The sequence below is a fragment of the Manis pentadactyla genome, chromosome Y (genome assembly GCF_030020395.1).
Source record: "Manis pentadactyla isolate mManPen7 chromosome Y, mManPen7.hap1, whole genome shotgun sequence".
Classification (NCBI taxonomy): domain Eukaryota; kingdom Metazoa; phylum Chordata; class Mammalia; order Pholidota; family Manidae; genus Manis; species Manis pentadactyla.
The window spans coordinates 31,386,664-31,401,586 of record NC_080039.1 but is presented as its reverse complement, the minus strand read 5'-3'; the positions used below and the strand labels follow the sequence as shown (position 1 = coordinate 31,401,586).

Sequence of the window (14,923 nt, the reverse complement as noted above, 5' to 3'; positions counted from 1 at the left end):
CAAAAAGAATAAAATACCTATGAATAAACCTAACCAAAGAAGTGAAAGAACTATACCCTGAAAACTACAAGAGACTCTTAAGAGAAATTAAAGAGAACACTAGCAAATGGAAACTCATCCCATGCTCTTGGCTAGGAAGAATAATATCATCAAAATGTCCATCCTGCCCAAAGCAATATACAGATTCGATGAAATCCCTATCAAATTACCAACAGCATTCTTTAAGAACTGGAACAAATAGTTCGAAAACTCATATGGCACCACCAAATACCCCAAATAGCAAAGTATTCCTGAGAAGGAAGAATAAAGCAGGGGGGATTTTGCAATAATCTCTTGGACATAAACATAAGCCACTTCTTCATGAACATATCTCCCAGTTAAGGGAAACAAAAGCAAAAATGAACAAGTGGGACTACATCAAGCTAAAAAGCTTCTGTACAGCAAAGGACACCATCAATAGAACAAAAAGGTACCCTACAGTATGGGAGAATATATTCATAAATGACAGATCCGATAAAGGGTTGACATCCAAAATACATAAAGAACTCATGCACCTCAACAAACAAAAAGCAGATAATCCAATTAAAAAATGGGCAGAGGAGCTGCACAAACAGTTCTCCAAAGAAGAAATTCAGATGGCCAACAGACATATGAAAATATGCTCCACATCGGTGGTCATCAGAGAAATGCAAATTAAAATCACAATAAGATATCACCTCACACCAGTAAGGATCACCACCATCCAAAATACAAACAACAACAAATATTGACGAGGTTGTAGAGAAAGGGAAACCCTCCTACACTGCTGGTGTAAATGTAAATTAGTTCAACCATTGTGGAAAGCAGTATGGAAGTTCCTCAAAAAGCTCAAAATCCAAATACCATTTGACTCAGGAATTCCACTCCTAGGAACTTACCCTAAGAATGCATCAACCCAGTTTCAAAAAGACAGATGCACCCCTATGTTTATCCCAGCACTATTTACAATAGCCAAGAAATGGAAGCAACCTAAGTGTCCATCAGTAGATGAATGGATAAAGATGATTGGTACATATGGACAATGAAATATTATTCCGCCATAAGAAGAAAAGAATTCCTACCATTTGCAACTAGAGCTAGAGAGTATTATGCTCAGTCACATAAGCCAGGCTGAGAAAGACAAGCACCAAATGATTTCACTCACGTGGAGTATAAGAACAAAGAAAAAACTGAAGGAACAAAACAGCAGCAGAATCACAGAAACGAAGAATGGACTTATAGTTACCAAAGGGAAAGGGACTGGGGAGGATGGGTGGGAAGGGAGGGATAAGGTAGGGGGAAGAAGGCAGGCATTACGATTTGTATGTATAGTGCGGGGAGGGCTGTGCAACACAGAGAAGACAAGTAGTGATTCTACGCATCTTACTGGGCTGATGGGCACTGACTGTGATGGTGTTGGTGGGGGTAGTCTAGTAAACATAATATTCCTCATGTAATTGTAGATTAATGATAACAAAAAAATTTCAGTGTAATAACTACAGATAAACTATGAACTAAACTATGGAAAAAATGCAAACTTGTGTAAAACTAGAAGAAGTATAACAAAATGTTGTTAACAGTAGGCATTTCAGGGTTGGGTTTTAGATTTTTTCATATCAGCCTTGTTGAAATCTAATTAACATACCATACGTGTCACCCACTGAAAAAATTTCACTGTTTTTTAATATATTTGCTGAGTTGTTCAGCCCTTACCACAATCAATTTTAGAACATTTTTATCACTTCAAAAAGAAATCCTCTACCTTTTAGGTATTATCCATATGCTCCCTCTACCCCCATCCCTAAGCATTCACTAAGCTTTGTCTCTATAGATTTCTCTGCTCTGGTCATATCATATGAATGGATTAATACAATGTGTGGTCTTTTGTGAATAGGTCATTTCACTAAACATAATGTTTTCGAGGTTCATCCACATTGTAACATTTATCAGTACTTCATTTCTTTTTATTCTCGAATAAATAATATTCCATTGTAAAAAAAAAGACATACATACAGGATGTACATCATAGCCATGTATTAGGACTCCCTTCATAGCAGGCAAGCTTAACTCCAGCCACCACCATGAACACTGCAGTTTAACGTAAACGCTCCTGGCATGCGTGCAGAGGCAAAGCAGGAGACCACATGTTGGGCTGCACTGACTGCCCTGGCCTGCCTTGCACTGCAGCAGGGCCTGGAAGCGGTCTCCAGAAAAAGATTACAGCTGGCGCTCGCACGTGACCTCAGAATCCATAGTAATAAAGCTGTAATTGTGCTGCTCAGACACTGCTGAATTCTGTAGGCATGTTTTGATCAGCCCTGCTTTCTTACTCTCAGTTATGCTGTTAAGTAACTCCTGTGACTTCTGCATGGCATACACAAAACACAGTTCCTCCTCCCTCAGAGCCACATAAATATTTGATACTGCTGGAAAAGGCTAACAGCACTCAGGTTAAAGCCAAATGAAATAAAACTGATTATGTAAGGCTCTCAAATGCAGATATTTAAATCAGTTACTTTTTTGCAACAGAATCCTAGAATTTGAAGTGAATGTTTAATTTGAATATGGCACCAGTCACCGGAAACTCTCAAGGCAACAGCAGCAGTATCTATAGTCACATTTTCCCCCCCCCTCCATCAGCTCTTAGGAAATACGGTTAAACCAGAGCTCCTGTAGAGATCTACAGCCCCCATCCCTGCGTGTATGAGATGCAAGACAACACAGTGTATTTACCCGAAATTCCATCCTCACTGCAATGAAATAGCCACCCCTGCTGCACTCTAGAATCATGGCACACACCACTGGAATACTGCACTGCCATCCACGATTCTTTCACACTGTGGGGGACTTCTATTTGAAAGCTCAATACTAACTCATTAACTAGGCCCAATACCGAAAGGACAGTCCCTACTCCTCTCTGACAATCCTTGAAGGCAGCTGTGATTTCAAGAGCATGCCCCAGGAACCTAGCTGCTTAGAGGGTTAAAGCATCCCTTCAACTGGGCGTGCGGGAGAAAGCATTTCATTCAGGCACGCTACATGGGATTTCTCGTTCTGCCAACATAAAGAACCTTACTGTACAGGAAACACAGCAGCCATTTTAAGCACAAAAACCACCACGATGGCATCGGAAGGTGTCACCATCCTTGGGTGGCTTCTCCTGGCAGTGGTGTGCAGCTCAAAACGTGCTCTGGAGCCCACACCAGGGATGTGGGAAATCGCATCTGGTTTAGGAACCACGCTGGGTTTGGCATAACCGGATAGTTGACCATGCTAACCAAGCATTCACCCACCAGACAGAAGCCCATCCCCAAGACGCCTGCTCAGCCACCCCAAATCCGAATCCACCTACCTCGGAGTGCGACGTCCCTCCTCAGCCTGGAATGCAGAATGTTCTCGGTGCTCACCAGGGCCCTCTGCCTGCCATCGCAGTTCGGCCGAGGCTTCCTGCCAAGGGCAGCAGTGAGACACCAAGTGATCAAGCTGCCTCCAAGAAATATGTTATTACAAACCCCGTCATTGTGGGCTTGCCCTGTAGGCCTGGACCACAGAGCCAGTGACGCAGCTGGCTGTCCTGTACTGACACTCGGCCGCAAGGCAGGTGAGCTCCGCCATCCAAAGGGTTTCATCAAAATGACTGAAGGAGACCCTCAGCCCATTTCAGTTCTGGGCGGGAAGAACTCCTACGTGAGTCTGAAGACCGTGGGACATACTGACCAAAATGGTCAAATCAAATACAGCTGCTTACTGCTCACTGGGGCAAAGCCTCAAGTTCCAGGATTTGCCAGTCTGGGATTTTCCTCTCTCCTGACTGAGCCAGCAGGGAGTTCTCAGTGGCCATGCCACACAGTCCACAGTCCACAGGCCTGCCCAGCAGAGACAACCCCTTGCGTGTCTACTGGCCTTTCAGCCCAGGACACCACAAAGAAGCAGGCAGTTGTCTTCACATGCACATATTGAATGTGGTGTATTAAATCCTACTGCTTCTTTTTAAAAGCTGCATCTGTTGCTGCAAGGACTAGTTTTTTTCTTTGAAATATATACATACAAGTTTAAGAAGCAGAAAAGGCAGAGACAGGGAGAGAGAGCCAGGCTGTGGACTTTAAAGCATGCAGAATGCCATGTAGTTTTCTAGAAGACTGGAAGTAAGCTGTTTAGCACAAGTTTTATCAAAACTCTTACTGTAAAAGAGTAATGGTTCAATGCATTGCTTTTCTAATTACATCTGCCCCAGAGCAATGTTTACAAATATTTGCAAGAAAAAGAATACTAGAAACAATAACTACTACTTTAGGTATTAAGCAACATCAATATTCAAGGAGTGGCCACCATACATTTTGTCTTAAGCCTTTATATAAAGCACCCTTTTCATTTCAGAGGAAAACTTATCATTTTCTAGAGTTTCCCTCATATTCTCTGCTTGGTATGAAGGTAGGGGCAAGCTAATCAGGGCAAAATAGAGTGGCGGAACCAAGAGATGACAAGGCTGAGAACTCAAGATGTGGATAAAAGTAGGGTGCTCACCAATGAGATAGCACCTCACACCAGCTTAGGATGACCAGCATCGAAAAGACTAGGAACAACAAATGCTGACGAGGATGCGGAGAAAGGGGAACCCTCCTACACTGCCGGTGGGAATGTAAGCTAGTTCAACCATTGTGGAAGGCAATTTGGAGGTTCCTCAAAATCTAAAAATAGAAATACCATTTAACACGGGAATTCCGCTCCTAGGAATTTACCCAAAGAATACAAGTTCTCAGATTCAAAAAGACATATGCACCCCTATGTTTATCGCAGGAGTATTTACAATAGCCAAGATATGGAAGTAACCTAAGTGTCCATCAGTAGATGAACAGATAAAGAAAATGTGGAACACATACACAATAGAATACTATTCAGCCATAAGAATAAAATAAATCCTACCATTTGCAACAACATGGATGGGACTGGAGAATATTATGCTCAGTGAAATAAGCCAGGCAGAGAAAGACAAGTGCCAAATGATTTCCCTCATTTGTGGAGTATAACAAAGCAAAACTGAAGGAACAAAACAGCAACAGACTCACAAGCTCCAAGAAGGGACTAGCAGTTACTCAAGGAGAGGGGTGGGGGAGGGTGGGTGGGGAGGGAGGGAGAAGGGGATTGAGGGGTATTATGATTAGTACACAATGTGTGGGGGTGTCAGGGGGAAGACAGTGTAGCACAGAGAAGACAGGTAGTGACTCTGTGGCATCTTACTATGCTGATGGGCAGTGACAGCATTGGGGTGTGGCGGGGGACTTGATAATATGGGTGAATGTAGTAACCACAATGTTTTCCTGTGAATTCTTCATAAGAGTGTATATTAATGATACCTTAACAAAAAAAATTAAAAATAGGATGCTCACAATTGCTGTGAAAGTGCCATCTGCCCCTGGGTCCCTTTCTCATAGGCTGACCGTGAGGAGCTGGTACGTGTAGTGCTCAGTTGGATGAGTCACATGACACTGGGCCATTACCTTTTGGGGGCATCCTGTGTCAGGATGGCGGATGGGGGTGGCTGTCTTTGCCGGAGGCCTGGAGCTTACCTGTCTGTAAGGTAAGATGTCTGTGGATGGCGATGACCGGGACCTCTCGTGAAGGTACGGCGGCCTCTTGTGTTGGTCCAGACCCACATCCAGGATGTCATCTGCCGAGTGATACCTCCCAGACCCCCTGGCTTCCAGGGCTTTCCTCTGGTCCCCCCAAGAGGCCTGGTGCTCAGCAAATGTGCCGAGTCTCTGAGATGGTCCCAATTTCCCGGCTCTGCCCTGCCCATGGGCATTCTCCCCACAGGAGGCTGTGTGGGCCCTCCACTGCAGCCCCGCCTCTGCGCCCCCGGACCCAGGGCCTGCCATCTGCCCCAGCTTATTGCTGGGGAGCCCGTGGGGCACCTGCCTCGGCCCAGGCCTCGGGGGAACGCATTTGCTTGTCTCCTCAAAAAACTTCCACCTGTCGGCAAATGTGCCCACAGTCTCCCCAGGAGGACTGGGGTGCTGGTGGGGGCAGTACTCCCCTGAGAGCCCCACCTCGTTCATTTTCTCTGGCTCAGAGTACGACTTCAGTTTCTGCTCTGCTGTGAACCGCCTGCGGCCTCCGATGCAGGGCATGTGCGAGACACCACCTCCACACGCCGCTGGCTTGGCCAGGCCTGTCTCCCGAAAGTGGGGGACAATGTCCAGATCTGTGCTGTGGTCCCCGGCCCTGTGTTCTGGGGACCCCACGCCATGGTCCGCTAGGCTGGGTCCCAAATCACGGCGCTTAAATGACGTGGCCCGCAGGACCCGGGCTTGGGCCTCCTTCAGGTGGTCTCTGTAGGTACCCGGGAAACCATCTAGGGTGGCACCTGTGGTGCCTCCCAGGTCCGCCGCCCAGCAGCCAGCGTCCTCCCCCATGTCGCTGGTTCCAGCCAGCGTCACCGTGCTCCTGCTTTTCTGCAGCTAGGCCCGCCGCATCTGGATCTCATTCCTCAGGGTGGTGGCGAAACAGTCACTTCTCTGCATGGGCTTGCCCATGGGGCTGTCAGGTGGCAGCCTCTCTGGGCCACCACTGTGGTTCTTCTCAGGCTGGCCTGACCCTCCTTGGGCCAGCAAGTGCAACAGGGGTGTGTTACGAGGAGAGATCCTGCTGCCGCCTCCATCAGCCCATGTGAAGCCATCTGAGATTGTCTTGTTCCCAGGGCTGGCTTTTTGGGGCTCTTCGATGCCATAAAGTGGCCCTCTGCACCTCCATTCCGTGGGTCAGCCCTGTTGCCATCGTGGGTGCCCAGGGCCACGTCTTGAGGCCAGTGTTCCTCAAGGAGCTGTGTGGCCTGTGTGGCTCCCTGAAGGCCCTGTCTTGAGGTCACCCAATAGTAGGGGCTATGCCCACTGCTGTCCCCTTCCTGGTCAGCAGCGCTGGGCCACCAGACCAGAGTGGGGCCGTCACCCTGCAAGCAGTCAATGGGAAGCTCCTGACGGCCCCCAGCAAGGGCGACACGCAGCTGCTCCCTCAGTGATAGGGCAGGCCCAGCACCCTCATGAGAGGAGGGGCTCTCATCACCGTGCTGGCGTGCGTGCTGGGACCCAGGAGACAATGGTGGACCACGCACATCCGTGTTGGACAGAGAGGCCTGGAGCTGGCCAGGGACCACTGGGAGGCTGCCCAGTCCGGGTACAGCCACTCTCCTCCCGTTGTTGGGGTGTGCAGGTCTCCACTGCTGCCCAGTGGGCTGCAGCCTGCAGGCACCCCGGGGCTGGGCCTGGGTCAGGCCTGGAAAGTGCTGCACGTTGGCCACTTCTGAGGATGGAGAGCCCTGGGTCTTCTCGTGGCTTTTGGTGGCCGCGAAGCTATCGCTGCGGAGAGGGGGCGCAGGCGGGGGAGGGGAAGAAGGGGCTTTCTTCTTATCTGGAACATACCAGACAGGCCCGGAACTGGACCTCCCAGAAGTGGCCAGCTTGGGCTCAGGGCTGCCCTCCGGCCCTGGGACTTCTACCCTGGCTGGGAAATACCCCAGCCTCTCCTCCAGGCCCTGAGGGTCACTGGGGGCCGGGCCCTGCTGGGCACTGCCTGCCTTGGAGGCCTCCCAAAAGCCTACTTTGTAGAGGATGTTCTCTGCAGAGGAGCCATCGGCCTTGGGCAGGGTGAGGTCCGGCGTGCCGGAGCTGGTGGAAAACGAGCCGTAAGCCGAGTCCCGCTTGTTGTGGCCGCCCAGGTGGTCGATGCTGCTGCTGGACTTGGCGGCTGAAAGGCGTCCAGAGGGGTGGGGCTGGGGGGCGTGGTCCAGGCTGTCCATGCTCCCCAGGGAGCTGAAATGGTCAGATGTGCGCTGCAGATTCGTCTGCTCCCATGCACCCGACAGGTCATGGGAAGAACAACTAAGGGATGAGAAGAACGACAGGGCACGGTTTGCGTTACAATCAAGTCACAAAGGGAAAAGCAGACAACAGCACCGTGAATAGAGCTGGCCCTCCGAGGAAATGGCAAGGTGCCGGGTGGCGAAAAATCTTCCCGGAATACGATCACTGGACCTCAAGTGTGACCTCATCACATGTAGATGTCAGCATTTTAAAGAGTGACTTTCTGAGGGCAGACTGCATCCTGCCCACCTCAGGCCTTTTCCCAGTTACCTTAAAATGCTGGGTACACACTTCTCACCTGAACACCTGCAGGCTGGCCACAGCCCACAGCAGTCACCAGCAGGCAAAATGCCCATGTGCACACACATGCATCGCCCATCACTAGGTACATACGGCAGCTGGCAAACCACAGCCCTTGAGCTGACAATGGTTTTTAGGTTTTTAAATGGTTGGGGTGGGGAAGCAGCGGGATCAAAAGAGTAATATTTCATGACGTGCGAAAATGTTATGAAATTCGAATTTCAGTGTTCATCAACAAAGGTTGATCAGAACATTCACAGCCATGTGTTTGCAATTTTCGGCTGCTTTCCAGCTACCAGAGCAGAGTTGAGTAGCTGCTGCAGACACTGGCTGGCAGAGCCTGAATGAAGTATTTTTACTAGCTGCCCCTTTGCAGAACATGTTCGTGGACCCCTGGTTTACTATATGAAATGATTCTTCTTACGGATTATTAACATGAAAGAAGCAACCAAATGAGATTTATAACTTAAAAGGGAAAGTTCAGGGATAATATTTACTTTCCGAAACCCAAATACTGAAGTACTTAGAGCTCCTTCTCAGTCAATGGAATATCCGACAGCGAACTTAAGTGACAGGCTTCATCGGCAAGACCCAGTGGGCTCAGGGGACCGACAAAACCTGACTGCTCAGTGGAGCTGTACCTGAAGGCCACAAACACAGCTTCATACGTAGGATGAGGTCTCAAAGGAGCAAAAAAAATAATCAGACTTATTATAATAAGCCAGGTGATAAGTGATTAATTAAGGACTTAATTATTCTAAGATAGTGGTAGTGTATATGTGAGGCTGTCAGCTCTCCATGGTAAAACTATTCATCCAGGCAGGTGACCGTTTGAGTTGTACACCCTTTCCTGTTTGGACAGACTGGGCACCCTGCTCAGAAATGGAGCATGTTCTTCACCATGTTCCCACCCACCCCGCCACTCATCCATGAGCCGCTGAGAGCCCTGCTATAAATAACACTAACACAGATGTGGGCAGCATATGTGTCTCTTTAATCAAGAAACTGCCAAATAGGCTTCTGGTGATCCTGTTACATGAAGTCACTTCAATAATGAAATAAAAGGCCCACATTTCACTTCAGCTTTACCACTCAACTGAGACTCTGTGGTTTTTCAAAAATATCCTAGGCTCCCAATACCATAATCTCCTATCACTTCAAATAGGTAATGTTGTATTCGAGATGGATTTCCTTCAAGTAAGTATAATTTTACAGGCTAGTATTTACTAATAGCCACAAACTGACTGAGACAGTTTGTGAATGTGCATGGGTGTCTGTGCACATGTGGGAATGCATTCATATCTAAGTGTGTGTGCATGTTTATCTGTGTGCATGCATATGTGATCATGCACACATATGTGTTTTTTTGACACAGACCCTGAAGGCTAGTTGCTGCTCTGGCATGTGGCTGTGAAGCCCCTAGTTTCTCCTCTATGTGCACAGCACAGCCCTGGGGCTTTCAGGGAAGGTATGAGGCTTAACAGAATTGCCTGGGAGCTTTCCATAAGTACACCTGCCCAACCCATAAGCGCCTTCTGCTTTCCAATCTACTGTAAAAGTCTCAAATGGGTGGTGGCATAGCATGGACAGCTGGTCCCACTCCACTCAGAACCACCAACTAGGCTGGTCCAAAGGGTTCAGCCAGACCAGGTAGGTCCCCAGGCTCCTGATCTAGCAACTTAACAGTGTAAGTGAGAAAAGCACTCTTTTTCATCCTTGCTCCTGGTGTTTTTGTTTTCGACACTAGTACATCTGCCTGCCAAATGAGAAATTACAAAGTCCTGCCAGTGGCCTTTCCTCATCAGAAAAATCAAGTCACTCTGAAGTCAAGGAAGGTCCTCTCCTGCCAGAGCTGGGAAGCTGTGAGCATATGCAGAACTTCCAACTCTCCAGGCTGGCAGGAAACGCGCACCTACCTCACGTGGTGCCGGCTGCGCCAGGCGGGGCAGGCTCTGGCCGAGGGGAACGGAGATGCCGACGTGTCGAGGTGGCTGTCGGAGAACTTGGTGGCGTGCCAGGAGTGAGGCCTCCAGCTCAGCTCATTCCTCCTGAAAAGGAACACAGACGACTCAGAGATGCCACAGAAAGGCCAGGTTCGTGCCTAGGGAGGCACAGAAATACACCACACTCCTGGCGCGTGATTCACAGCTTTGCCTCCAGGGCCTTCCGCCGAACCTGCGCACGAACACTCTTCTTAGATTTTTATTAATGCAGAACCTACCTCGATGCACAGTGAGAATCACAGGCTCCCAAAACACAAAGTAGCTCCAAGTCCTCAAAATTTATTCTAAATAGGTAAATATACCTCGCTCCCCTACAATGAGACCACAGACGTCTTCTACCTTACCTGTTTCAGCACAGCTTTGCACAGGGCCCTGAGCATCCTGAGGCGAGGCTACCCTGGAGAAAAGCTCACGGTCCCCAGCTCAGCTGGCTCACACAGCATTTACACTGCTTCTGTTGACTACTCACCTAAGTAAGTGAAGCGATCTTGTAGTTGACTAGGACTAGCTGATGTGTGCCTCTGAGTATCTCGGAGTGTCTGTGATGTCACGATGGCCTAGGCCCCAGACCTCAGGCTGTTGGTGCCAGGCCTTTGGAACGTGGTAGGAGCCTTCCTGGGCTCTTCCCCCGCAGCCCCCGCCACCCAATGGGTGGCATATCAATGTTTTGGCTACACCTGCCCAGGTGTAATAAGGTATGTCCAGTTGGAAATCCCTCCAACTGCTGGGTAAATGTACCAGTGCCTCCACGAGAATGCTGCCGTGTGAGGAGACCCACCCATGCTCGGTTCTCCTACCTGCCACTTGTTTAATTTGGGGCAAGGCTAATTGCTGTGGACAGATTATAGCCCAATCAAGAGTGGAGAAATACTGAATTGAGTCTCTTCAGGTACTTCAAGGACATCATTCTTCCAAGCAGGCAAAACACAAAATTCTATGCAATGGAGAATATTAAGGAGGATTAAACCAAAAGGTATTTATTACATAACCTTCAGATGACTCAGATAATTGAGGAAAAATTCATGGATGACAAAACGTGGAATGTACTGATTTTATAATAGTTTCCCGTGAACTAAAGAATAAAACAGATTAATTTGTTATACCACAGAAGCAAATTAATTGTAAAACCAAGAGTATACCTCATCGAATTCCTCAAAATCCTCATAAGGAAGGTCCTGCCACATGAATTTCATTTTCAGATGGCTTTTTCTGTGCCACAAGTTCTTCATTTTCCTTTTAGTTAATGAGGAAAGTAAACTAAACTGAGTGAAACTGAAGGCAAGGTAAAGAAGAAAAAAAAGAGACTTGGACAAGAAATGCCTTAAACCTTGTGGCAACAGACCTTTCCACCCTCAACTAGAAGGACTGGGGTATGGCTGCCTTTCTGCAGCAGGCCCTCTGTGAAATAAATGTTTTCCTCCCTTTTTACAAGGCTCTATTTCAAAAAGACAATCAACAGTTATGATACGAATGAGAGATTTCTTAAAAAATATAAATAGGAGGTGGAGCAAAGATGGCAGCGTGAGTAGAGCAGCGGAAATCTCCTCCCAAAACAACATATATCTATGAAAATATAACAAAGACAACCCTTCCTAGAATAAAGACCAGAGGACACAGGACAATATCCAGACCACATCCACACCTGAGAGAACCCAGCGCCTCGCGAAGGGGGTAAGATACAAGCCTCGGCCCCGCGGGAGCCGAGCGCCCCTCCCCCCAGCTCCCGGCGGGAGAAGAGCAGGCAGAGCAGGAGGGAGACAGAGCCCAGGACTGCCGAGCACCCAGCCCCAGCCATCCGGGCCAGAGCGCAGACACAGTGCGTGCGCGGGGGGCCCTGGATGCTAGGGAAACAGGGCAGCAAGAACAGTGAGCGGGCACCGGAGGCCTGGCGCTGGAGGACATAAGAAAAGGAGCGGCCATTTTACTTTTTTGCTGTTTTGTTTTGGCGAACGCTTTTCGGAAGTTTTAAAGGGATAGGGACCCCAATACTAGGGAAACAGGACAGCAAGACCGGTGAGCAGAGACCTGAGGCTGGTGCTGGAGAATAAAGACGAACGAGCAGCCATTTTTTTTTTATTATTTATTTTTTTTAATTAAAAAAAATTTCTACTTCTCGTCATTGTTTTGTTTTGGCGGATGCTTTTTGGAATTCTTAAAGGGGCAGGCGGGTCAATTAATCCAGAGGTAGGGAATCCGGGATCTCTGGGCACCCTAACCCCTGGGCTGCAGGGAGCAGGGAGGCCCCTTACGGAGATAAATAGCCTCCCAGCAGCTCCTGCTCCAACGCAACTCCACCATCTTGGAGCAGCTGCCCGAGCCAGGCCACGCCCACAGCAACAGCGGAGATTAACTCCATAGCAGCCGGGCAGGAAGCAGAAACCCTGTCTGCGCGCAGCTGCGCAGCACAAGCCACTAGACGTCGCTGTTCTCCCAGGAGAGGAGGGCCACAAACCAACAAGAAGGGAAGTCCTTCCAGCCGTCACTCGTCCCAGCTCTGCAGACTATTCCTATCACCATGAAAAGGCAAAGCTACAGGCAGACAAAGAGCACAGAGACAACACCAGAGAAGGAGACACACCTAACCAGTCTTCCTGACAAAGAATTCAAAATAAGAATCATAAACATGCTGACAGAGATGCAGAGAAATACGCAAGAGAAATGGGATGAAGTCCGGAGGGAGATCACAGATGCCAGAAAGGAGATCGCAGAAATGAAACAAACTCTGGAAGGGTTTATAAGCAGAATGGATAGGATGCAAGAGGCCATTCATGGAATTGAAACCACAGAACAGGAACGCATAGAAGCTGACATAGAGAGAGACAAAAGGATCTCCAGGAATGAAACAATATTAAGAGAGCTGTGTGACCAATCTAAACTAAACAATATCTGCATTAAAGGGGTACCAGAAGAAGAAGAGAGAGGCAAAGAGATGGAAAGTATCCTGGAAGAAATAATTGGTGAAAAGTTCCCCAAACCGGGGGAGGAAATAATCGAACAGACCACGGAAATACACAGAACCCCCAACAGAAAGGATCCAAGAAGGACAACACCAAGACACATAATAATTAAAATGGCAAAGATCAAGGACAAGGAAAGAGTTTTAAAGGCAGCTAGAGAGAAAAAGGTCACCTATAAAGGGAAACCCATCAGGCTAACGTCAGATTTCTCAACAGAAACCCTACAGGCCAGAAGAGAATGGCATGATATATTTAATACAATGAAACAGAAGGGCCTTGAACCAAGGATACTGTATCCAGCACGACTATCATTCAAATCTGACGGTGGGATTAAACAATTCCCAGACAAACAAAAGCTGAGGGAATTTGCTTTCCACAAACCACCTCTACAGAACATCTTACAGGGACTGCTCTAGATGGGAGCACTCCTAGAAAGAGCACAGCACAAAACACCCAACATATGAAGAATCGAGGAGGAGGAACAAGAAGGGAGAGAAGAAAAGAATCTCCAGACAGTGTATATAACAGCTCAATAAGCGAACTAAGTTAGGAAGTAAGATACTAAAGAGGCTAACCTTGAACCTTTGGTAACCACAAATTTAAAGCCTGCAATGGCAATAAGTACATATCTTTCAATAGTCACCACAAATGTTAATGGACTAAATGCACCAATCCAAAGTCACAGAGTAACAGAACAGATAAAAAAGCAAGAACCATCTATATGCTGCTTACAAGAAACTCACCTCAAACCCAAAGACGTGTACAGACTAAAAGTCAAGGGATGGAAAAACATATTTCAAGCAAACAACAGTGAGAAGAAAGCAGGGGTTGCAGTACTAATATCAGACAAAATAGACTTCAAAACAAAGAAAGTAACAAGAGATAAAGAAGGACACTACATAATAATAAAGGGCTCAGTCCAACAAGAGGATATAACCATTCTAAATATATATGCACCCAACAGAGGAGCACCAGCATATGTAAAACAAATACTAACAGAACTAAAGGGGGAAATAGACTGCAATGCATTCATTCTAGGACACTTCAACACACCACTCACCCCAAAGGATAGATCCACTGGGCAGAAAATAAGTAAGGACACGGAAGCACTGAACAACACAGTAGAGCAGACGGACCTAATAGACATCTACAAAATTTTACATCTAAAAGCAACAGGATACACATTCTTCTCAAGTGCACATGGAACATTCTCCAGAATAGACAAAATACTAGGTCACAAAAAGAACCTCAGTAAATTCCAAAAGATTGAAATCCTACCAACAACTTTTCAGACCACAAAGTCATAAAACTAGAAATAAACTGTACAAAGAAAACAAAAAGGCTCACAAACACATGGAGGCTTAACAACACGCTCCTAAGTAATCAATGGATCAATGACCAAATCAAAATGGAGATCCAGCAATATATGGAAACAAATGACAACAACAACACTAAGACCAAACTTGATGTGGGACACAGCAAAAGCAGTCTTAAGAGGAAAGTATATAGCAATCCAAGCATATTTAAAAAAGGAAGAACAATCCCAAATGAATGGTCTAATGTCACAATTATCGAAATTGGGAAAAGAAGAACACATGAGGCCTAAGGTCAGCAGAAGGATGGACATAATAAAGATCAGAGAAGAAATAAATAAAATTGAGAAGAATAAAACAATAGCAAAAATCAATGAAACCAAGAGCTGGTTCTTTGAGAAAATAAACAAAATAGATAAGCCTCTAGCCAGACTTATTAAGAGGAAAAGAGAGTCAACACAAATCAACAGTAGCAG

The 14,923-nt window shown here is 47.1% G+C and overlaps 2 protein-coding genes across 2 annotated transcripts in view; both read right to left on the bottom strand.

Moving 5' to 3' along the window:
• Positions 1-3,633, bottom strand: part of LOC130682119 (protein Shroom2-like) — a 70,623-nt gene extending 66,990 nt beyond the window's left edge. Inside the window, exons 1-3 of the mRNA XM_057496249.1 lie at positions 3,550-3,633; positions 3,371-3,465; positions 3,095-3,259 (exon numbers count right to left, since the gene is read on the bottom strand). Of these exons, the coding sequence (XP_057352232.1) occupies positions 3,095-3,259; positions 3,371-3,465; positions 3,550-3,633 (344 nt within the window). The remainder of the gene's footprint in view (positions 1-3,094; positions 3,260-3,370; positions 3,466-3,549) is intronic.
• Positions 3,634-5,444: 1,811 nt separating this feature from the next.
• Positions 5,445-14,923, bottom strand: part of LOC130682118 (protein Shroom2-like) — a 42,172-nt gene continuing 32,693 nt past the window's right edge. The window contains exons 4-6 of the mRNA XM_057496248.1: positions 10,091-10,222; positions 6,650-7,892; positions 5,445-6,476 (exon numbers count right to left, since the gene is read on the bottom strand). Coding sequence (XP_057352231.1) covers positions 5,445-6,476; positions 6,650-7,892; positions 10,091-10,222 — 2,407 coding nt within the window. The remainder of the gene's footprint in view (positions 6,477-6,649; positions 7,893-10,090; positions 10,223-14,923) is intronic.